Raw genomic sequence first — 24,078 nt, 5'->3', positions numbered from 1 at the left:
TCATCTGTAAAATGGGGATTAAGACTGTGAGCCCCACGTGGGACAACCTGATCACTCTGTATCCCCCCCAGCGCTTAGAACAGTGCTTTGCACATAGTAAGCACTTAACAAATGCCAACATTATTATTATTATTATTAAGTGACTTGCCCAAAGTCACACAGCTGACAATTGGCGGAGCCGGGATTTGAACCCATGACCCCTGACTCCGAAGCCCGGGCTCTTTCCCCTGAGCCACGCTGCTTCTCTGAGAGCACTTGGGAAAAATACAACAATAAACAGACACATTCCCTACCCACAATGGGCTTACAGTCTAGATCTGACTATCCTCCATCTACTCCAGCAAGTAGAACAGTGGGTGTTTAACCTTTAAAAAAAAAAGGCAGTTGGCAGAACTGGAATTAATAATAATAATAATGATAATAATAATTTTAATGGTACTTGTTAAGCGCTTACTATGTGCCAGGCATTGTACTAAGTGCAGGGGTGGACACAAGCCAACAGGGCTGGACTCAGTCCCTGTCCCGCGTGGGGCTCGCAGACCCAATCCCCATTTTCCAGAGGAGGTAACCGAGGCCGAGAGAGGTGCAGTGACTTGCCCAAGGTCGGGATGAGAACCCAGGTCCTCTGGCTTCCAGGCTAAGCCTCTTTCCTGGAGTCCCCTCCCCGCCCCGCGGGAGCCCTTACCTCTTGACGGGCTCCGTCTGGACGAGGGCGGCGTCCAGCATGGCGCCCATCCACAACTCCGTCTCCTTGCCCGAATCCGTGCAGAAATAGTAGGTCCTCATGTTGGGGTGAGCGGCCTGATGGCGAACCACACAGCCAACTTAAACGGGGGGCCGGGGGGGGACAGACACCAGTAGCTGGAAAACACAAGGGAACACACTGAGTCGTCGTTCTCCCGTCCTCCTTCTTTCGATCACATTTATTGAGCGCTTCCTGGGTGCAGAGCGCTGTATTCAGCGCTTGGGAGAATACGGCCGAACGACAAACGGACGCATTCCCCGCCCGCGGCGAGCTCAAAGTCCCTAATAAAAATAGCAATGATGATGGTAACAGTATTTGTTAAGCGCTTATTACGTGTCAAGCATCATCATCATCATCAATCGTATTTATTGAGCACTTACTGTGTGAAGAGCACTGTACTAAGCGCTTGGGAAGTACAAGTTGGCACTGTTCTAAGCCCAAGACAATCAGGTTGGACACTGACTAGCCGGAGGGAAAGGAGGAATCTTGTACTCCATGGCCAGTAAGCACTCAATCAATACCACTGATTTCGTGATTGAATCTTATCCCCAGTTCGCCAGAGACGCTTTGTTTTTTACTGCATTTGTGACGCACTTACTATGGGCCAGACACTGTTCTAAGCGTCAAGGATCAGTTCTTGGTCCTCTTCTGTTCTCGATCTACACTCACTCCCTTGGTGACCTCATTCACTCCCATGGCTTCAACTATCATCTCTACGCTGATGACACCCAAATCTACATCTCTGCCCCTGCTCTCTCTTCCTCCCTCCAGGCTCATATCTCCTCCTGCCTTCAGGACATCTCCATCTGGATGTCTGCCCGCCATCTAAAACTCAACATGTCCAAGACTCAACTCCTTATCTTCCCTCCCAAACCCTGCCCCCTCCCTGACTTTCCCATCACTGTTGATGACACTACCAACCTTCCAAGCCCGCAACGTTGGTGTCATCCTCGACTCCGCTCTCTCGTTCACCCCCACATCCAAGCCGTCACCAAAACCTGCCCGTCTCACCTCCGCAACATCGCCAAGATCCGCCCTTTCCTCTCTATCCAAACCGCTACCCTGCTTGTTCAATCTCTCATCCTATCCCAACTGGATTACTGCATCAGCCTCCTATCCACTCTCCCAACCTCCTGTCTTTCCCCATTTCAATCCATACATTACGCCGCTGCCCGGATCGTCTTTGTGCAGAAACGCTCTGGGCATGTTACTTCCCTCCTCAAAAATCTCCAGTGGCTACCAATCAACCTACACATCAGGCAAAAACTCCTCACCCTGGGCTTCAAGGCTGTCCATCACCTCGCCCCCTCCTACCTCACCTCCCTTCTCTCCTTCTACAGCCCAGCCCACACCCTCCTCTCCTCTGCCGCCACTAACCTCCTCACCGTACCTCGTTCTCACCTGTCCCGCCGTCGACCCCCAGCCCACGTCCTCCCCCTGGCCCGGAATGGCCTCCCTCTGCCCATCCACCAAGCTAGCTCTCTTCCTCCCTTCAAGGCCCTACTGAGAGCTCACCTCCTCCAGGAGGCCTTCCCACACTGAGCCCCCCCCGTCCTCTCCCCCTCGTCCCCCTCCCCATACCCCCGCCTTACCTTCTTCCCCTCCCCACAGCACCTGTATATATGTATATATGTTTGTACATATATACATATATAACTATTTCTCCTCCCTTATTGACACCCATGCCCATCACCCCCGCCAGCTCTTCCGTACATTCAACTCCCTTCTCAGGCCCCCGGTTCCTCCCCCTCCTCCTTCCCTCACCCCCAACGATCTGGCCTCCTACTTCATTAACAAAATTAAATCCATCAGGTCCGACCTCCCCAAAGTCTCTTCCCCCCTTTCTCCATCCCCCCGGCTCTCAACACTCTCTGCTACTCTCCCATCCTTCCCAGCGGTATCCTCAGAGGAACTCTCCTCCCTCCTCTCAAGTGCTACTCCGGCCACCTGTGCTTCTGACCCCATTCCCTCTCATCTTATGAAATCTCTCGCTCCATCCCTTCTCCCCTCCTTAACTTCCATCTTCAACCGCTCACTCTCCACTGGTTCCTTCCCCTCTGCCTTCAAACATGCCCATGTCTCTCCCATCCTAAAAAAACCCTCTCTTGACCCCACCTCACCTTCTAGTTATCGTCCCATATCCCTCCTACCATTCCTTTCCAAACTCCTTGAACGAGTTGTCTACACGCGCTGCCTAGAATTCCTCAACAACAACTCTCTCCTCGACCCCCTCCAGTCTGGCTTCCGTCCCCTTCATTCCACGGAAACTGCGCTCTCAAAGGTCACCAATGACCTCCTGCTTGCCAAATCCAACGGCTCATACTCTGTCCTAATCCTCCTCGACCTCTCAGCTGCCTTTGACACTGTGGACCACCCCCTTCTCCTCAACACGTTATCTGACCTTGGCTTCACAGACTCCGTCCTCTCCTGGTTCTCCTCTTATCTCTCCGGTCGTTCCTTCTCAGTCTCTTCTGCAGGCTCCTCCTCCCCCCTCCCATCCTCTTACTGTGGGGGTTCCCCAAGGTTCAGTGCTTGGTCCCCTTCTGTTCTCAATATACACTCACTCCCTTGGTGACCTCATTCGCTCCCACGGCTTCAACTATCATCTCTACGCTGATGACACCCAGATCTACATCTCTGCCCCTGCTCTCTCCCCCTCCCTCCAGGCTCGCATCTCCTCCTGCCTTCAGGAAATCTCCATCTGGATGTCAGCCCGCCACCTAAAGCTCAACATGTCGAAGACTGAGCTCCTTGTCTTCCCTCCCAAACCTTGTCCTCTCCCTGACTTTCCCATCTCTGTTGACGGCACTACCATCCTTCCCGTCTCACAAGCCCGCAACCTTGGTGTCATCCTCGACTCCGCTCTCTCATTCACCCCTCACATCCAAGCCGTCACCAAAACCTGCCGGTCTCAGCTCCGCAACATTGCCAAGATCCGCCCTTTCCTCTCCAACCAAACCGCTACCCTGCTAATTCAAGCTCTCATCCTATCCCGTCTGGACTACTGCACTAGCCTTCTCTCTGATCTCCCATCCTCGTGTCTCTCTCCACTTCAATCCATACTTCATGCTGCTGCCCGGATTATCTTTGTCCAGAAACGCTCTGGACATATTACTCCCCTCCTCAAAAATCTCCAGTGGCTACCAATCAATCTGCGCATCAGGCAGAAACTCCTCACCCTGGGCTTCAAGGCTCTCCATCACCTCGCCCCCTCCTACCTCACCTCCCTTCTCTCCTTCTACAGCCCAGCCCGCACCCTCCGCTCCTCCACCGCTGATCTCTTCACCGTACCTCGCTCTCGCCTGTCCCGCCATCGACCCCCGGCCCACGTCATCCCCCGGGCCTGGAATGCCCTCCCTCTGCCCAGCTGCCAAGCTAGCTCTCTTCCTCCCTTCAAGGCCCTGCTGAGAGCTCACCTCCTCCAGGAGGCCTTCCCAGACTGAGCCCCTTCTTTCCTCTCCCCCTCGTCCCCCTCTCCATCCTCCCGTCTTACCTCCTTCCCTTCCCCACAGCACCTGTATATATGTATATATGGTTGTACATATTTATTACTCTATTTATCTATTTATTTATTTATTTTACTTGTACATTTCTATCCTACTTATTTTATTTTGTTGGTATGTTTGGTTCTGTTCTCTGTCTCCCCCTTTTAGACTGTGAGCCCACTGTTGGGTAGGGACTGTCTCTATGTGATGCCAATTTGTACTTCCCAAGCGCTTAGTACAGTGCTCTGCACATAGTAAGCGCTCAATAAATACGATTGATTGATTGATTGATTGATTGATTGTACATATTTATTACTCTATTTATTTATTATTTTATTTGTACATATTTATTCTATTCATTTTATTTTGTTAATATGTCTTGTTTTGTTGTCTGTCTCCCCCTTCTAGACTGTGAGCCCGCTGTTGGGTAGGGACCATCTCTATATGTTGCCAACTTGTACTTCCCGAGCGCTTAGTACAGTGCTCTGCACACAGTAAGCGCTCAATAAATACGATTGAATGAGTGAATAAGCGCTGATGTAGATACAAGTTAATCAGGTTGGACCCAGTCCCTGTCCCACAGGAGGTTCTCAGTCTTAATCCCCATTTGACAGAGGAGGGAACTGAGGCCAGAGACGTGAAATGACTTGCCCAAGGTCACACAGCAGAAGAGTGGCAGAGCCGGGATTAGAACCCAAGTCCTTCTGACTCCCATGCCTGGGCTCTAATAATAATAATAATTATGGTATCTGTTAAGTGCTCACTAAATGTCAAGCACTGTTCTAAGCACTGGGGTAAATGCAAGGTAATCAGGTTATCCCACATGGGGCTCACAGTCTTAATCCCCATTTTACAGATAGGGCAACTGAGGCCCAGAGAAGCTAAGTGATTTGCCCAAGGTCACAGAGCAGATGAGTGGCGGAGCGGAATTAGAACCCATGTCCTCTGACTCCCAAACCTGTGTTCTTGCCACTAGGCCGTGCTGCTTCTATTATTATGACAACTAATAATGATGATGGTACTTAAGCGCTTACTATGTGCCAAGCACTGTTCTAAGAAGGTAATCAGGTTGTCCCACAAGAGGCTTAATCCCCATTTTCCAGATGAGGTCACTGAGGCCCAGAGAAATGAAGTGACTTGCCCAAAGTCGCACAGCTGATAAGTGGCGGAGTCAGGATTAGAACCCACACCCTCTGACTCCCAAGCCCGGGCTCTTTCCACTGGGCCGCCCTACCGCCATCAATACCACTTCTTGGTTTCCTGGATTCTCCACCGCTCTTCGTAAGAGCTTGCCAAATGTGGCTGACCGTTGCCAACTTGTACTTCCCAAGTGCTTAGTACAGTGCTCTGCACACAGTAAGCGCTCAATAAATATGATTGATGATGACTGACAGACTGCTTGACTGACAGACGGGCTCCCCGCCAAAATGCAGAAGTGCAGCGCACGGCCAGAGCCGCGTCCATCAGAGACGCAGATAAAAGTGGTTCTTTTGGCAGGCTTGAGGGAAAATCCCGAGACCTAAATCCGAAAACCCCGAATCCTCCGGCGGCCCGGGTTCTTTGTGGCCATCCGGGACGTCGAGAGCCTCCGTACTTACCAAGATGGCTTTCGGGGCCGTTTAAAATCAATGGTATCTGAGTCCGCTGAAAGCAGCTCAGGAATCCAAGGGAGGAAACATGTTGGAGAGAATTGGAAATACAAATTACTGTCTTATCACAAATCGCCTGGCCAAACACGTGAAAAGAAGAGCCACGTCTCGGCCCCGTCATCGACTTCCACGTCCCCAGGATCCCACGGGGCTATTTTGACGTCGCTTCTCCTCCCGATTCCGGGTGCTAAACGGAGCGACGGCGGAGGCCGGGGGTCGCTGGCCATCCTGACCGCGGTCGGTTCGGAAGCCCCCGTCACGGGTCGGGCGTTTTATCGGATCCCGCCCGTTCTCCCGCCGGCCGGGCCGGGAAGGAACGAATTCCTTACCTTGAAAGCGTATTTGCGGTGAACGTGATCCTCTGCTGAGAGCATCGCGATCTGGAAACTGGGCAGGAGAATGCTCCCTAAGACTCCCTCTTCCTTTTCATCTAGGAAATGGTGAAGGGAGGATGAAATTTCAGTGAGCCACTGAAAATGGCTTCTTCTCCCTGCCCGCCACCCGCAGCGGGGAGTGAGCCAAGCGGTTTCAGATCCCTCTGCTCCCAATCAGTCAATCGACTGTATTTATTGAGTACTTCGTATGTACGGTGCATTGTAATAATAATAATAATGATGATGGTATTTGTTAAGCGCTTACTATGTGCAGAGCACTGTTCTAAGTGCTGGGGGGATACAAGGTGATCAAGTTGTCCCACGTGGGGCTCACAGTCTTAATCCCCGTTTTACAGATGAGGGAAATGACGCTCAGAGAAGTTGTGACTTGCCCAAGGCCACAGGGCAGACATGTGGCGGAGTCGGCATTCGAACCCATGACCTCCGACTCCAAAGCCCGTGCTCTTTCCACTGAGCCACGCTGCTTCTGTACTGAGCGGCTGGGAGAATATGACACAACGATAAAACAGACACATTCCCTGCCCAACTTGACTCAAATCACCCACCTCCCCAAGCCTCAACAGGGCTGTGAAGGCAGTGTGCCACCCATTAAAATAAAGACGATAATGAAAAAAACAATAATTGTGGTGTTTGTTAAGCGCTTACTATGTGCCAGTCCCCGTACTAAGCGCTGGGGTGGATACAAGCAAATCCGGTTGGACACAGTCCCTGTTCCATGTGGGGCTCACAGTCTCAATCCCCATTTTCCAGATGAGGGAACTGAGGCCCAGAGAAGTGAAGTGACTTGCCCAAGGTCACACAGCGGGAAAGGGGCAGAGCTGGGATTAGAACCCTTGACCTTCTGACTCGCAGGCCCGGACTCTATTTATTTTATTTTGTTAATATGTTTGGTTCTGTTCTCTGTCTCTCCCTTCTAGACTGTGAGCCCGCTGTTGGGTAGGGACCGTCTCTATATGTTGCCAACCTGTACTTCCCAAGCGCTTAGTACAGTGCTCTGCACACAGTAAGTGCTCAATAAATATGATTGAATGAATGACTGAACTAGGCCACGCTGCTTTTCCTTTTCCTGCTCCTCTACTCCCCAAGGGGGGCTGGGGGGAAGCGGGGAAACAATTCGCGGTCAGCACTCTCGGCTGTCATGGGATTTTCCAACTGTCATACTTAGCATGGTCCATTTCAATTCTATTTAATTCAGTTGTATTTATTGAGCACTTACTGTTTGCAGAGCACTGATAATAATAATAATAATAATAATAATGGCATTTATTCAGCACTTACTATGCGCAAAGCACTGTTCTAAGCGCTGGGGAGGCTACAAGGTGATCAGGTTGTCCCACGGGGGGGCTCACAATCGTAGTCCCCATTTTCCAGATGAGGTAACTGAGGCCCAGAGACGTGAAGTGACTTGCCCAAAGTCACACAGCTGACAGTTGGCAGAGCCGGGATTCAAACCCGTGAACTCTGACTCCAAAGCCTGTGCTCTTTCCACTGAGCGACGCTGCTTCCCTGCATACTACTGTAGTATACTACTACAATAAACACATTCCCTGCCTACAATGAGCTTACAGTCTAGAGGGGAGACAGACATTAATACAAATAATCCCCCTCCATCTCCCCCATCTTTCCTCCGTCCCTTCCCCACAGCACCTGCATATATGTATACATGTTTGTACATATTTATTACTCTATTTATTTATTTATTTATCTTACTTGTACATATCTATTCTATTTATTTTATTTTGTTAGTATGTTTGGTTTTGTTCTCCGTCTCCCCCTTCTAGACTTTGAGCCCGCTGTCGGGTAGGGACTGTCTCTATGTGTTGCCGACTTGTACTTCCCAAGCGCTTAGTACAGTGCTCTGCGCACAGTAAGCGCTCCTTCCCTTCCCCACAGCACCTGTATATATGTATATATGTTTGTACATATTCATTACTCTATTTTTTTATTTATTTATTTTACTTGTACATATCTATTCTATTTATTTTATTTTGTGAGTATGTTTGGTTTTGTTCTCTGTCTCCCCCTTTTAGACTGTGAGCCCACTGTTGGGTAGGGACTGTCTCTATGTGTTGCCGACTTGTACTTCCCAAGCGCTTAGTGCAGTGCTCTGCACACAGTAAGCGCTCAATAAATACAACTGATTGAAATAAATGACAGATAGGTGCATAAGTGCTGTGGGGCTGGGACGGGGGGAAGAACAAAGGGAGCAAGTCAGGGGGATGAAGGGAGGAAGGGGAGAAGAGGAAAAGGGGGCTTAGTCTGGGAAGGCCTCTCGGAGGAGATGGGCCTTCAGTAAGGCTTCGAAGGGGTGGAGTGTCATTGTCTGTGTCATATTTATTATGGTTGTACATATTTATTACTCTCTTTATTTATTTATTTATTTTACTTGTACATTTCTATCCTACTTATTTTATTTTGTTGGTATGTTTGGTTCTGTTCTCTGTCTCCCCCTTTTAGACTGTGAGCCCACTGTTGGGTAGGGACTGTCTCTATGTGATGCCAATTTGTACTTCCCAAGCGCTTAGTACAGTGCTCTGCACATAGTAAGCGCTCAATAAATACGATTGATTGATTGATTGATTGATTGATTTGAGGAGGGAAGGCATCCCAGGCCAGAGGAGTGCCAGGGGTCGGCGGTGGGACGGGCGAGAACGAGGCCCAGTGAGGAGGTGAGCGGCGGCAGAGGAGCGGAGGGTGCGGGCTGGGCCGGAGGAGGAGAGAAGGGAGGGGAGGTAGGAGGGGACGGGGGGATGGACGGCTTCTGAGGAAGGAGTCACTTGGAAAAGCTAAGGTGCTACATCAATTAATCAATCAACAGTATCTGTCGAGCGCTCACTCCGTACGGAGCGCCGCACTCAGCTCCTGGGAGGGGCCGGTCGAGCACAGTCGGCAGACGCATCCTGCTGGATGGGCTCCCTTCATTCCGACGCTTTCGCCTGAATGATTTTTCCAGACGTGTTTATCGGCGGCCCGTCAGGCTTGCCAATAGCGGTCCGGAATTTGCTCCCGACGGTCTCCTTCGACCCCAGACCGTTTCCAGAAACGGGGCAGAAGCCTCTGAGGCCAACTGCGACGCTGCGCCGCTAACGGTGAATCTTAATCTTGTCTAGTGCCAAACGGGCCCATTTTATCTACGTCTGATTATGTTGTCAACTTGTACTTCCCAAGCGCTTAGTACAGTGCTCTGCACACAGTAAGCGCTCAATAAATACGATTGATTGATTGATTGATTGATCTGCCAGTCGGAGAACAATGTTGACGCCTCTTCGGTTTTTCTGTAATTTTCTTCCACGAGATCAGAGCTTAGTACAGTGCTCTGCATATAGTAAGCGCTCAATAAATACGATTGATGATGATATTGAGAAGCAGCATGGCTCAGTGGAAAGGGCCCGGGCTTTGAAGTCAGGGGTCATGGGTTCAAATCCCGGCTCTGCCAATTGTCAGCCGTGTGACTTTGGGCAAATCACTTAACTTCTCTGCGCCTCATTTACCCCATCTGTAAAATGGGGATGAAGACTGTGAGCCCCCCGAGGGACAACTTGACCACATTGTAACCTCCCCAGCGCTTAGAACAGTGCTTTGCACATAGTAAGCGCTTAATAAATGCCATCATTATTATTATTATTATTATTATTATTATATGCTGCTTGAGGGCGGGGATCGTATCCACTAACTCCATCGTACTCTCCCGTGTGCTCAGTACAGTGCTCTGTGCGGGGTAGGCTGGAAGCTTCTTGAGGGCAGGGACATATCCACCAACTCTACTGCACTCTCCCGAATGTTCAGTACAGTCCTCAGGACTGAGTAGACGGGAAGTTCTTGAAGTTCGCGATCATTCTCCTGAGTGACTGATTGACTCGGGAGAAAATGGACATCCCCAAAATATCTTTTGGAGTCAGAGGTTCAAATCCCTGCTCCGCCAACTGTCAGCTGTGTGACTTTGGACAAGTCACTTCACTTCTCTGTGCCTCAGTTCCCTCATCTGTAAAATGGGGATTAAGACTGTGAGCCCCCCGGGGGACAACCCGATCACCTTGTCACCTCCCCAGCGCTTAAACAGTGCTTTGCACATAGAAAGCGCTTAATAAATGCCATCATTATTATTATTATTATCTTGGAGACAATGAATCTGGGTTGATTAATTACGAAGTAAGAATCAATCATTCAATCAATGATATTTATTGAGTGCTTACTGTGTTCAGAGCTCTATTCAGAGGTGTCAGCTCATCAATATAGTGTTATTCTCATGTGATCAGCACTACCTCTGACGACTTGACACCAGTCCACATGTTTTGTTTTGTTGTTCGCCTCCCCCCTCTAGACTGTGAGCCCGTTGTTGGGCAGGGACCGTCTCTATATGTTGCCGACTTGTACTTCCCAAGTGCTTAGTACAGTGCTCTACACACAATAAGCGCTCAATAAATATGATTGATTGAATGAATGAAACTCTATTATGCTTTCCCTAGTGCTCCGTTCAGTGCTCTGCACCCCGTAGATCGGGAGCTCCTTGAGGGCAACAACACATCAATCAATCAATCAATCAATCGTATTTATTGAGCGCTTACTATGTGCAGAGCACTGTACTAAGCGCTTGGGAAGTACAAATTGGCAACATATAGAGACAGTCCCTACCCAACAGTGGGCTCACAGTCTAAAAGGGGGAGACAGAGAACAAAACCAAACATACTAACAAAATAAAATAAATAGAATAGATATGTACAAGTAAAATAGAGTAATAAATCTGTACAAACATATATACATATATACAGGTGCTGTGGGGAAGGGAAGGAGGTAAGATGGGGGGATGGAGGGGGGACGAGGGGGAGAGGAAGGAAGGGGCTCAGTCTGGGAAGGCCTCCTGGAGGAGGTGAGCTCTCAGCAGGGCCTTGAAGCAGAGGTGATCGGGTCTACTAATTCTGTTGCACTCTCCCTAGCGTTCAGCACAGTCCTCTGCTCTCAGTAGACCAGACGTTCCCCAAGGACAGAGGGTGTCTATCGACCCTGTATATATGTATATATACATATATATATATATATATATATATATATGTATATATGGTTGTACATATTTATTACTCCATTTATTTATTTATTTATTTATTTATTTTACTTGTACATTTCTATCCTACTTATTTTATTTTGTTGGTATGTTTGGTTCTGTTCTCTGTCTCCCCCTTTTAGACTGTGAGCCCACTGTTGGGTACGGACTGTCTCTATGTGATGCCAATTTGTACTTCCCAAGCGCTTAGTACAGTGCTCTGCACATAGTAAGCGCTCAATAAATACGATTGATTGATTGATTGATTGACCCTACTGTCCTTTCCCAAGCGCTCAGAACAGTGCTCAGCACACGGAAGACCAGAAGGGCCTCGAGGGCACTACTACTACTACTATAAATAATAATGGTGGTATTTGTGAAGCGCTTACTATGTGCCAAGCACTGTCCTAAGCACTGTGGGAGATACAATAATGGCATTTGCTAAGTGCTTACTATGTGCCAAGCACTGTTCTAAGCGCTGTGGGAGATACAATAATGGTATTTGCTAAGTGCTTACTATGTGCCAAGCGCTGTTCTAAGCACTGTGGGAGATACAATAATGGTATTTGCTAAGTGCTTACTATGTGCCAAGCGCTGTTCTAAGCACTGTGGGAGATACAATAATGGTATTTGCTAAGTGCCTACTATGTGCCAAGCACTGTTCTAAGCACTGTGGGAGATACAATAATGGTATTTGCTAAGTGCCTACTATGTGCCAAGCACTGTTCTAAGCACTGTGGGAGATACAATAATGGTATTTGCTAAGTGCTTACTATGTGCCAAGCACTGTTCTAAGCACTGTGGGAGATACAATAATGGTATTTGCTAAGTGCCTACTATGTGCCAAGCACTGTTCTAAGCACTGTGGGAGATACAATAATGGCATTTGCTAAGTGCTTACTATGTGCCAAGCACTGTTCTAAGCACTGTGGGAGATACAATAATGGTATTTGCTAAGTGCCTACTATGTGCCAAGCACTGTTCTAAGTGCTGGGCACTGTTCTAAGCATGGGATGATGATGGTATTTGTTAAACGCTATGTGCCAAGCACTGCTCTAAGCGCTGGAGTAGATACAAGGTAATCAGGTTGTCCCACGTGGGGCTCACAGTCTTCATCCCCATTTCACAGATGAGGTCACTGAGGCACAGTGACGAGCTGACGAGTGGCGGAGCCGGGATTAGAACCCACGACCTCTGCCTCTCAAGCCCGGGCTCTTCCCACTGGGCCACGTAGGCAGGCTGGGTAATCAGGTTGTCCCACGTACAGTCTTAATCCCATTTTAGAGATGGGGTAACTGAGGCACAGAGAAGCGAAGTGACTTGCCCCACATCACCCAGCTGACAAGGGGCGGAGCTGGGATTTAGAACTCACGACCTCTAACTCCCAAGCCTGTGCTCTTTTCATTCATTCATTCAATCGTATTTACGGAGCGCTTACTGTGCGCAGAGCACTGTACTAAGCGCTTGGGGAGTACAAGGCAGGTACAAGGCTCTTCACACTGACCCCATGGTAAGCACTATCCCCGGCGCTTAGTCCAGCGCTCTGTGCTCAACAAACGAGTCCCACCGATGCCAGTTCTTCCCCCGGGACAGACTCGGGAAGCCAAGGATCCCGTTTTTGCGTCGACCACAGGAGGATGAACGCAGCTGCGGAAGAATGCTTGACTCGTTTCCTGAAACCAGGAAGACGTAAGGGAAAACGGAAGACGAGCGCGGTTTGGAAGAGGGAGGCATTCCCCGTCTTCTGGGAGTCCGATTCCGGGTTTAAAATGGGGAATGCCTCAGTCCTAAACAAATCCATTTGGAATCGTGGCCTTGACGGAAGGCAATCCTGTCGCTTGGCATCTGGTTGTCGATTTTATGTCAATCTGGGTGGCAGAGGAGTAATAATTCCGAAGACTAAGCACTTTCCCTCTAGATGGTAAGCTCCCTGGGGGCGGGGAACTTGTCTATTTTTATATTGTACTCTCCAAAGCGCTTAGTACAGTGTTAAGTTGAGAAGCAGCATGGCTCAGTGGAAAGAGCTTGGGCTTTGGAGTCAGAGGTCATGGGTTCAAATCCCGGCTCTGCCAATTGTCAGCTGTGTGACTTTGGACAAGTCACTTAACTTCTCTAGGTCTCCGTTACCTCTCCTGTAAAATGGGGATTAAGACTGTGAGCCCCCCCGTGGGACAACCTGATCACCTTGTAACCGCTCCAGCGCTTAGAACAGTGCTTTGCACATAGTAAGCGCTTAATAAATGCCATCACTGTTATTATTATTATTAAGCAGCGTGGGTCAGTGCAAAGAGCACAGGCTTTGGAGTCAGAGGTCGTGGGCTCGAATCCCGGCTCCGTCCCATGCCTGCTGTGTGACCTTGGGCAGGGCACTTCACTTCTCTGAGCCTCAGTTCCCTCATCTGTAAAATGGGGATTAAGACTGTGAGCCCCGCGTGGGACAACCTGATCACCTTGTAGCCCCCCAGCGCTTAGAACAGTGCTTTGCACATAGTAAGCGCTTAACAAATGCCATCATCATCTCAAGAATTGGGTGACTTTGGGCAAGTCACTTCACTTCTCTGGGCCCCAGTTACCTCATCTGTAAAATGGGGACTAAGACTGTGAGCCCCCCGAGGGACAACTACTTGATCACATTGTATCCCCCCCACAGCGCTTAGAACAGTGCTTTGCACATAGTAAGCACTTAATAAATGCCATTATTATTATAAGCACTTAGTACAGTGCAAGCGCTTACTACAGTGCAAGCGCTTAGTACAGTGCTCTGCACATAGTAAGTGCTCAATAAATACGATTGATGATTGATGATCAAGAAGGGAAGCAGTGTGGCCTAGTGGGTAGAGCTTGAGCCTGGGAGTTGGAAACCTGGGTTCGAATCCCAGCTCCACCGCATCCCTGCTGTGTGCCCCTGGACATGTCACTTAACTTCTCTGTGGCTCAGTTCCCTCAAGTGCAAAATGGGGATTCATTAGCTGTTCGAGGCCTTCCCAGACTGAGCCCCCCTTTTCCTCTGCTCCTCCTCCCCTCCCATCACCCTCCTCCCTCCCTCTGCTCTACCCTCCTCCCCACCTCACAGCACTTGTGTGTATTTGTACATATTTATTATTCTACTTATGTTATTAATGATGTGTATATACCTATAATTCTATCTATTTATATTGATGCTATTGATGCCTGTCTACTTGCTTTGTTTTGTCTCCCGACTTCTAGACTGTAAGCCCGTTGTTGGGTGGGGATTGTCTCTATTTGTTGCCGAATTGTACTTTCCAAGCGCTTAGTACAGTGCTCTGCACACAGTAAGTGCTCAATAAATACAACTGAATGAATGAATGAATGAATGAGCCCCAGGTGGGACCTGATTATGTTATATCTACCCCAGTCAGCTTGGCTCAGTGGAAAGAGCCTGGGCTTTGGAGTCAGAGGTCATGGGTTCAAATCCCGGCTCCGCCATTTGTCAGCTGTGTGACTTTGGGCAAGTCACTTCACTTCTCTGGGCCTCAGTGACCTCATCTGTAAAATGGGGATTAAGACTGTGAGCCACCCGTGGGACAACCTTATCACCTTGGAACCCCCCCAGAGCTTAGAACAGTGCTTTGCACATAGTAAGGGCTTAATAAATGCCATCATTATTATCATTATTACAATGCTTGGGGCATACTGAGAGCTTAATAAAACCCACAATGAGCAAGTGCTCAATAGACACCACTGATGGATTGATTTTGGGAATTAAAAAATGCCATAATAATAATAATGATGGCATTTGTTAAGCGCTTACTATGTGCCAAGCACTGTTCTAAGCACTGGGGGGATACAAGGTGATCAGGTTGTCCCATGTGGGGCTCACAGTCTTAATCCCCATTTTACAGATGAGGTAACTGAGGCTCAGAGAAGTTAAGCGACTTGCCCAAAGTCACACAGCTGACATGTGGCGGAGCCGGGATTCGAACCCATGACCTCTGGCTCCAAAGCCCGTGCTCTTTCCACTGAGCCACGCTGCTTCTCTAATCAGTACATCACACGTATTATAGAACTCAACTGGCATTTGCTGTGATGGGGTCACTTCAAAGATCCTGCAATTACACTCCAGACGACAAGCTCGTTGTGGGCAGGGAATGTATCAGCTTATTTTTCTATTGCCCTCTCCCAAGCGCTTAGTACAGTGCTCCGCATACAGTAAACGCTCAGTAAATAGGACGGAATGAATGAATGAATGAATGAATGCCAAGAGACTTGATTTGGGATTTCCACCCTAGGGTTTGGTGATTGAGTTTCCTCATCGATGCCAACCTTCCCCTCCCCGCCTTACTTCCTTCCCCTCCCCACAGCACCTGTATATATGTTTGTACATATTCCTTACTCTATTTTACTTGTACATATTTATTCTATTTATTTTATTTTGGTAGTATGTTTTGTCTTGTTGTCTGTCTCCCCTTTCTAGACTGGGAGCCCGCTGTTGGGTAGGGGCTGTCTCTATATGTTGCCAGCTTGTACTTCCCAAGCGCTTAGTCCAGTGCTCTGCACCCAGTAAGCGCTCAATAAATACGATTGATTGATAGACTGTCTCTATATGTTGCCAACTTGTACTTCCCAAGCGCTTAGTACAGTGCTCTGCACACAGTAAGCGCTCAATAAATACGACTGAATGAATGAATGAACCTGCTCGCTCGTCCGTCCTTCTCTGCCTGAGCTGCCCCCAAACAAGACGACCATCTGCTGACGGATTTGCCGGTGGGATTTCCGGCAGCCGAATGCTTCCTGCCCCGCCTGCCCAAGCCAGGGCTTTGGTTGGGCTGACGGGTTGAACCCGTCCGGGCTGGCTTCTCTTCCCACCACAACGGGCTTCCATCCGGGTGAGCCACGAGCCCCACGTCGGTGGCCCGGGACCCGCTGTGGCAGACAGGGGACGTGTCCACTTCTTGTTCTACTGTCCTCTCCCAAACGCTTAGGACAGTGCCCTGCACCCTGTAAGTGCTCAATGAATTCCACCCTCTGCTTCAAGGCTTCTCCATCACCTCTCCCCCTCCTACCTCACCTCCCTTCTGTCCTTCTCCAGCCCAGCCCGCACCCTCCGCTCCTCCACCGCTAATCTCCTCACCGTACCTCGTTCTCGCCTGTCCCGCCATCGACCCCCGGCCCACATCCTCCCCCGGGCCTGGAATGCCCCCAATCCCTCTGCCCATCCGCCAAGCTCGCTCTCTTCCTCCCTTCAAGGCCCTACTGAGAGCTCACCTCCTCCAGGAGGCCTTCCCACACTGAGCCCCTTCCTTCCTCTCCCCCTCGTCCCCCTCTCCATCCCCCCATCTTACCTCCTTCCCTTCCCCACAGCACCTGTATATATGTATATATGCTTGTACATATCGATTACTCTATTCATTTATTTTACTTGTACATATCTATTCTATTTATTTTATTTTGTTAGTATGTTTGGTTTTGTTCTCTGTCTCCCCCTTTTAGACTGTGAGCCCACTGTTGGGTAGGGACTGTCTCTAGATGTTGCCAACTTGTACTTCCCAAGCGCTTAGTACAGTGCTCTGCACACAGTAAGCGCTCAATAAATACGACTGATGATGATGAAAGAGAAGCAGCATGGCGTAGTGGATGGAGCCCGGGCCTGAGAGTCAGAAGGTCATGGGTTCTAATCCCAGCTCCGCCACTTGTCTGTTGTGTGACCTTGGGCAAGTCATTTCATTTCTCTGGGCCTCAGTTCCCTCATTCATTCAATCATATTTATTGAGCGCTTACTGTGTGCAGAGCACTGTACTAAGCGCTTGGGAAGTACAAGCTGGCAACACATAGAGACAGTCCCTACCCAACAGCGGGCTCACGGTCTAGAAGGGGGAGACAGACAACAAAACAAAACATGCGGATGGGTGTCAAGTCATCAGAATAAATAGAAGTAAAGCTAGATACACATCAGTGACAAAATAAAACAAACTGTAAAATGGCGATGGAGACTGTGAGCCCCACGTGGGACAGGGACTGTGTCCAACTCAATTGGCTCATATTCATTCATTCATTCAATCGTATTTATTGAGTGCTTACCGTGTGCAGAGCAGTGTACTAAGGGCTTGGAAAGTACAATTCGACAACAGACAGAGACAATCCCTACCCAATAACAGGCTCACAGTCGTATCCAACCCAGCGCTTAGTACAGTGCTAGGCACATAGTAAGCGCTTAACAAATACCATTATTATTATGAAGACAGCTGAGGTGTAAAAAGGCAGGGTTCTATAGATGGACTGAACCAATCTGGGGCTGATAATAATAATAATAATAACGTTAGTATTTGTTAAGCGCTTGCTATGTGCCAAGCACTGCTCTAAGTGCTGGCCGATCCTCCTCCTCCCCCTCTTCCACCGAAGCAGCGTGGCTTAGTGGAAAGAGCCCGGGCTTGGGAGTCAGAGGTCGTGGGTTCTAATCCCGGCTCCGCCATTTATCAGCTGTGTGACTTTGGGCAAGTCGCTTAACTTCTCTGTGCCCAAGTTCCCTCATCTGTAAAATGGGGATTAAAAGTGTGAGCCCCACGCAACCTGCCGACCTTGGATCTACCTCAGCGCTTAGAACAGTGCTCGGCACACAGTGAGCACTTAATAAATACCATTATTATTATTATTGCGAGCTTCCACCCGGTTGCTCTACAATAATAATAATAATAATAATGGCATTTACTAACTGCTTACTATGTGTAAAGCACTATTCTAAGCGCTGGAGAGGTTATACGGTGATCAGGTTGTCCCATGGGGGGCTCACAGTCTTCATCCCCATTTTACAGATGAAGGAACTGAGGCACAGAGAAGTCAAGCGACTTGCCCAAAGTCACACGGCTGACAATTGGCGGTGCTGGGATTTGAACCCATGACCTCTGACTCCAAAACCCGTGCTCTTTCCACTGGGCCGCACTGCTTCTCTACAAGGCGCATGTCAGAGCCCCCAGGCCCACTATGATAGACAGAACCGGGGTTAATGATTAATAATTATTAATAATGATAATTGTGCTACCGAAGTCCCGCCTGCCAGCTGGAGGGAAAAAAGGAGGAGGGGAAAAAGGGAGGAGGGAATACACTCACCTCTGTAGTAGAAGAGGCAAAGGTCCGATAGCACGAACCAGCGTTTCTTCCACAGCTTCATCCCCGTGCTGTCCTGCAGGACATCGACATGCGGTCAAAACGTCTGCGGCCGATCATCATCATCATCATCATCAATCGTATTTATTGAGCGCTTACTGTGTGCAGAGCACCGTACTAAGCGCTTGGGAAGTACAAGTTGGCAACATATAGAGACAGTCCCTACCCACAGTCTGAAAGGGGGAGACAGAGAACAAAACCAAACATACTAACAAAATAAAATAAATAGAATAGATATGCACACGTAAAATAAATAAATAAATAAATAAATAAATAGAGTAATAAATCTGTACAAACATATATACATATATACAGGTGCTGTGGGGAAGGGAAGGAGGTAAGATGGGGGGTGGAGAGGGGGACGAGGGGGAGAGAGGAAGGAAGGGGCTCAGTCTGGGAAGGCCTCCTGGAGGAGGTGAGCTCTCAGCAGGGCCTTGAAGGGAGGAAGAGAGCTAGCTTGGCGGATGGGCGGAGGGAGCAGGGCATTTCAGGCCCAGGGGATGACGTGGGCCGGGGGTCGATGGCGGGACAGGCGAGAACGAGGTACGGGGAGGAGATTAGCAGCAGAGGACCGGAGGGTGCGGGCTGGGCTGGAGAAGGACCGGTGAACGGACCCGCGGGCGGAGGCTCCGGAGACCCGGCCGGACTCCCGGCCGGACTCCAGCAGCCTCGTTCTGGACCGGCTCGGGACTCTGGGGGAAACCAACCTCAGTGGGAGGGGTGGGGGGGAGTTCCCCACAGCGATTAGTGGGTTAAACCAGATTGGAAATGGAGCATTCTGTCAGTCGGTCGATGGCATTTATTGCGCACTTGCAGCGTGCAGAGCGCTGTACTAAGCCCTTGGGAGAGTACAGTATAACAATATAATAATTACACTAGTAATTATTATGGTATTTATTAAGCACTTACTATGTGCCAAGTATTGTAGTGCTCACTATGTGCCAAGCACTGGGGTGGATGCAAGCAAATCGGGTCGGACACAGTCCCTGTCCCACGAGGGGCTCACAGTCTCAATCCCCATTTTACAGATGAGGTAACTGAGGCCCAGAGAAGTAAAGCGACTTGCCCAAAGGTCACACAATAGACAAATGGCAGAGCCGGGATTAGAATCAATCAATCGTATTTATTGAGCGCTTACTGTGCGCAGAGCACTGTACTAAGCACTTGGGGAGTACAAGTTGGCAACATATAGAGACAGTCCCTACCCAACAGTAGGCTCACAGTCTAAAAGAATATAATATATCAATAGAACAGACGCATTCCCTGCCCACAAAGAGCTGACAGTCTAGAGGAGGGGACAGACATGAATAGAAATAAATGAATGGTGGTAAGTTCCAACGCATGGCAGTTGTGGGGAATTTTTCCTCTTGCCCAAATCAATCAATCAATCAATCAATCGTATTTATTGAGCACTTACTGTGTGCAGAGCACTGTACTAAGCGCTTGGGAAGTACAAGTTGGCAACATATAGAGACAGTCCCTACCCAACAGTGGGCTCACAGTCTAAAAGGAAGGGCTGGGCTGTGAGGTGCAGGCTCAAAGCCACAGACGCAGCTGGACAGGGTTGCTGGTGGATGTGGCTTGGCACGAAGGACACATTCCCTGCCCGCAAGGAGCTGCCAGTCCAGAGGAGGAGGCAGATATTGATAGAAATAAAGAAATTACAGGAAGGGACTTAAGTGGTTTGGGGGCGGGATGGGGGATGGATAGAGGGAGCAAGTCAGGGCGACGCAGATGGGAGTGGGAGAAGAGGAAAGGGGGACTCTTGGAGGAGATGGGCCTTCGATAAGGCTTTGAAGCGGGGAAGATTCATCGTCTGTCAGATAGAAGGAGGGAGGGCATTCCAATCAATCAATCAATCAATCGTATTTATTGAGCGCTTACTGTGTGCAGAGCACTGTGTTAAGTGCTTGGGAAGTCCAAGTTGGCAACCTATAGAGACAGTCCCTACCCAACAGCGGGCTCACAGTCTAGAAGGGGGAGACAGAGAACAAAACCAAACATACTAACAAAATAAAATAAAAAGAATAGATAGGTACAAGTAAAATAAATACATAGAGTAATAAAATAGTGATAAAATAAATAAATAGAGTAATAACTACAATTCAGCAACGAAGAGAGACAATTTCTGCCCTGAATGGGCTCACAGTCTACAAGGGGGGAGACGGGCACCAAAACAAGTCAACAGGCATCAATAGTATCAATATAAAGAAATAGAATTAGAGATATAATAATAATAATAATGGCATTTATTAAGCGCTTACTACGTGTAAAGCACTGTACTAAGCGCTGGGGAATTTTCAAGGTGATCAGGTTGTCCCATGTGGGGCTCACGGTCTTAATCCCCATTTTACGTCATCATCATCATCATCAATCGCATTTAATGAGCGCTTACTATGTGCACAGCACTAAATAGCAGCGACGCTCACTGCACACAACAGACAAACTCATCATCATCAGCATCAATCGTATTTATTGAGTGCTTACTATGTGCAGAGCACCGTACTAAGCGCTTGGGAAGTACAAATTGGCAACATATAGAGACAGTCCCTACCCAACAGTGGGCTCACAGTCTAAAAACTCATTCTTGCATTCACTCACTCGATCGTATTTATTGAGCCCTTACTGTGTGCAGAGCACTGGACTAAGTTCCAGGCCAGAGGCAGGACTTGGGCGAGGGGTCGGCGGTGAGACCGGCGAGATGGGGGGCACGGTGAGAAGGCTGGCATTCGAAGAGCGGAGTGTGTGGGCCGGGATGGAATGGGAGAGTAGCAAGGTGAGGTAGGAAAGGGGATTAATGGCTTTAAAGTCTATGGTGAAGAGCTTTCGTTCGTTGTGGAGGCGGACGGGCAGCCGCTGGGGTTTTTTGAGGCGTCGGGTGACGGGCTTTGCACACAGTAAGCGCTTAATAAATGCCATCAACACCCAACAACGGGCTCACAGTCCAGAAGCGGGGAGACGGACAGCCAAACAAATTAAAACAAGTAGACCGGCAACGGTATCCTCGCTCAGTCAATTTATTGGACCCTTACCACGCGCACAGCACTGTACTAAGCTCTCTGGGGAGTAAAACCCAACAGAGTGGGTGGAAACGTTCCCTGCCCACAGTGAGCTTACCCACTAAAACCCAACCCGCACAATGCACTCCTCTGTGAACCTACTTTTTGGACCTCAATCCCTCCTCTCAAAGAGCTTACAGTCTACCGTGAGCAGAGCACTGGACTGAGCGCTAGAAGGGGGAGACAGCACTCAGGACGGTGCTCGGCACACAGTAAGCGCTCGATAAATACGATCGAATGAAGGACAGACGTGGGGCTGGGGCGGGGTGAGCAGCTAAGAACCTGCAGAGTACAACTGTCAGCTGTGTGACTTTGGGCAAATCACTGCACTTCTCTGGGCCTCAGTGACCTCATCTGTAAAACGGGGATGAAGACCGTGAGCCCACCGTGGGACAACCTGATCACTTTGTAGCCTCCCCGGCGATTAGAACAGTGATAGTAAGTGCTTAATAAATGCCATCACTATTATTACTATTATTAGCCTGCCGATCGACCGTATTAACAGAGACCTGACCATGGGCAGAGCACTGTACTAAGCGCTTGGGAAAGGACACTTCATCAGAGCTGGAAAAACTCTGCTCATCCACCTCCTCATCAAACATAAACTCCTCACTATTGGCTTCAAGGCTGTCCATCCCCTCGCCCCCTCCTACCTCACCTCCCTTCTCTCCTTCTCCAACCCAGCCCACACCCTCCGCTCCTCTGGTGCCGCTAACCTCCTCACTATGACTCCATCTCACCGCCGACCACTGGCTGTGGTCTTATTACTCCATTTATTTATTTATTTTATTTGTACATATCTATTCTATTTATTGTATTTTGTTAGTATGTTTGGTTTTGTTCTCTGTCTCCCCCTTTTCGACTGTGAGCCCACTGTTGGGTAGGGACTGTCTCTATATGTTGCCAATTTGTACTTCCCAAGCGCTTAGTACGGTGCTCTGCACATAGTAAGCGCTCAATAAATACGATTGATGATGATGATGATGGCCCACATCCTGCTTCTGGTCTGGAAGCCCTCCCTCCTCAAATCCGCCAGACAACTACCCTCCCTCGTTCAAAGCCTTATTCAAATCAAATCTCTTCCAAGAGGCCTTCCTAGACTAAGCCCCACTTTCCCCGTCTCCCACTCCCTTCCATGTTGCCCTAACTTGCTCCCCTTGCTCTTCCCCGCTGCCAGCCCCAAAACACTTACGTCCATATCTGTCATTTTACTTATCTGTATTGACGTCAGTCTCCCCCACTCTAAATGCTGAGCTCGTTATGGGCAGGGAATGCCACTGTTTATTGTCGTATTGTACTTTACCATGGGCTCAGTACAGTGCTGTGCACATAGTAAGTGCTCTATAAAGACAACTGAATGAGTGAATGAATGAATGAACTGTGTCCTCTTCCCTCCGCCCCCGCTCCGGACACCAGCACCGATCCAGTCTGGACACCAAGGGATGGAGCCCCGGCCTGGCCGTTTGTTTTTTTTTAATCTTTTTATGGTCTTTATTAACTGTTTATCAATCGATCACTCAATGGTATTTATTGAGCCCTCACTATGTGCAGATTATTATTATTACGGTATTTGTAAAGCGCTTACTATGTGCCAGGCACTGCACTAAGCTCTGGGGAGGAAATGAGCAAATGGGGATGGAAAAAGTCCCTGTCCCACATGGGGCTCACAGTCTCCATCCCCATTTTACAGATGAGGGAACTGAGGCCCAGGGAAGAGAAGTGACTTTAATGATGTGCATTTAGTTTTAATTCTATTTGTTCTGATAGACTTGACACCTGTCCACATGTTTTGTTTTGTTGTCTGTCTCCCCCTTCTTGACTGTGAGCCCGTCGCTGGGTAGGGACCGTCACTATATGTTGCCGACTAGTACTTCCCAAGCGCTTAGTACAGTGCTCTGCACACAGTAAGCGCTCAATAAATACGACTGAATGAATGAACGAATGACTTGCCCAAGGTGTCACGCCCGACAAGCGACAGAGGCGACATTTGAACCCATGACCCTCTATTAGGCCTTTGCTCTACCCACTATGCCACTTACTCTGTGCCAGACACTGTACTGAGCTCTGGGGTAGATATAAGGTCATGACGTTGGACACAGTCCCTGTTTCACATTGGGCTCACAGCCTTACTCCCCATTTGACAGATGAGGGAACTGAGGTACGGAGCAGTGAATTGACTTGTCCAAGGTCACACAGCAGACAAGTGGCAGACCCGGGATTAGAACCCATGACCTTCTCACTTCCACATCCGGCTCTATCCACTAAGCCACGCTGCTTCATCGCTTAGCTCTAGTCCCGGCTCTTCCAGTTGCTGGCTCTGGGACGTCGGGCAAGTCACTTTTATTTTTTTTATGGCATTTATTAAGTGCTTACTATGTACAAAGCACTGTTCTAAGCGCTGGGGAGTTTACAGATGATCAGGTTGTCCCACGTGGGGCTCACAGTCTTAATCCCTATTTTGCAGATGAGGCAACTGAGGCCCAGAGAAGTGACTTGCACAAAGTCACACAGCCAACAAGTGGCGGAGCTGGGATTTGAACCCATGACCTCTAACTCCCAAGCCTGGGCTCTTTCCACCGAGCCAC

At 49.0% G+C, this 24,078-nt stretch overlaps 1 protein-coding gene across 1 annotated transcript in view; it reads right to left on the bottom strand.

Moving 5' to 3' along the window:
* Positions 1-24,078, bottom strand: part of PLEKHA5 (pleckstrin homology domain containing A5) — a 286,100-nt gene that overhangs the window by 100,499 nt on the left and 161,523 nt on the right. Inside the window, exons 7-9 of the mRNA XM_038765775.1 lie at positions 18,378-18,450; positions 6,209-6,309; positions 686-801 (exon numbers count right to left, since the gene is read on the bottom strand). Coding sequence (XP_038621703.1) covers positions 686-801; positions 6,209-6,309; positions 18,378-18,450 — 290 coding nt within the window. The remainder of the gene's footprint in view (positions 1-685; positions 802-6,208; positions 6,310-18,377; positions 18,451-24,078) is intronic.

This window comes from Tachyglossus aculeatus, chromosome 2 (assembly GCF_015852505.1).
Source record: "Tachyglossus aculeatus isolate mTacAcu1 chromosome 2, mTacAcu1.pri, whole genome shotgun sequence".
In the NCBI taxonomy this organism is placed as follows: Eukaryota; Metazoa; Chordata; class Mammalia; order Monotremata; family Tachyglossidae; genus Tachyglossus; species Tachyglossus aculeatus.
The sequence above is the reverse complement of the archived record's forward strand: the minus strand, read 5'-3'. Positions and strand labels throughout refer to the sequence as shown.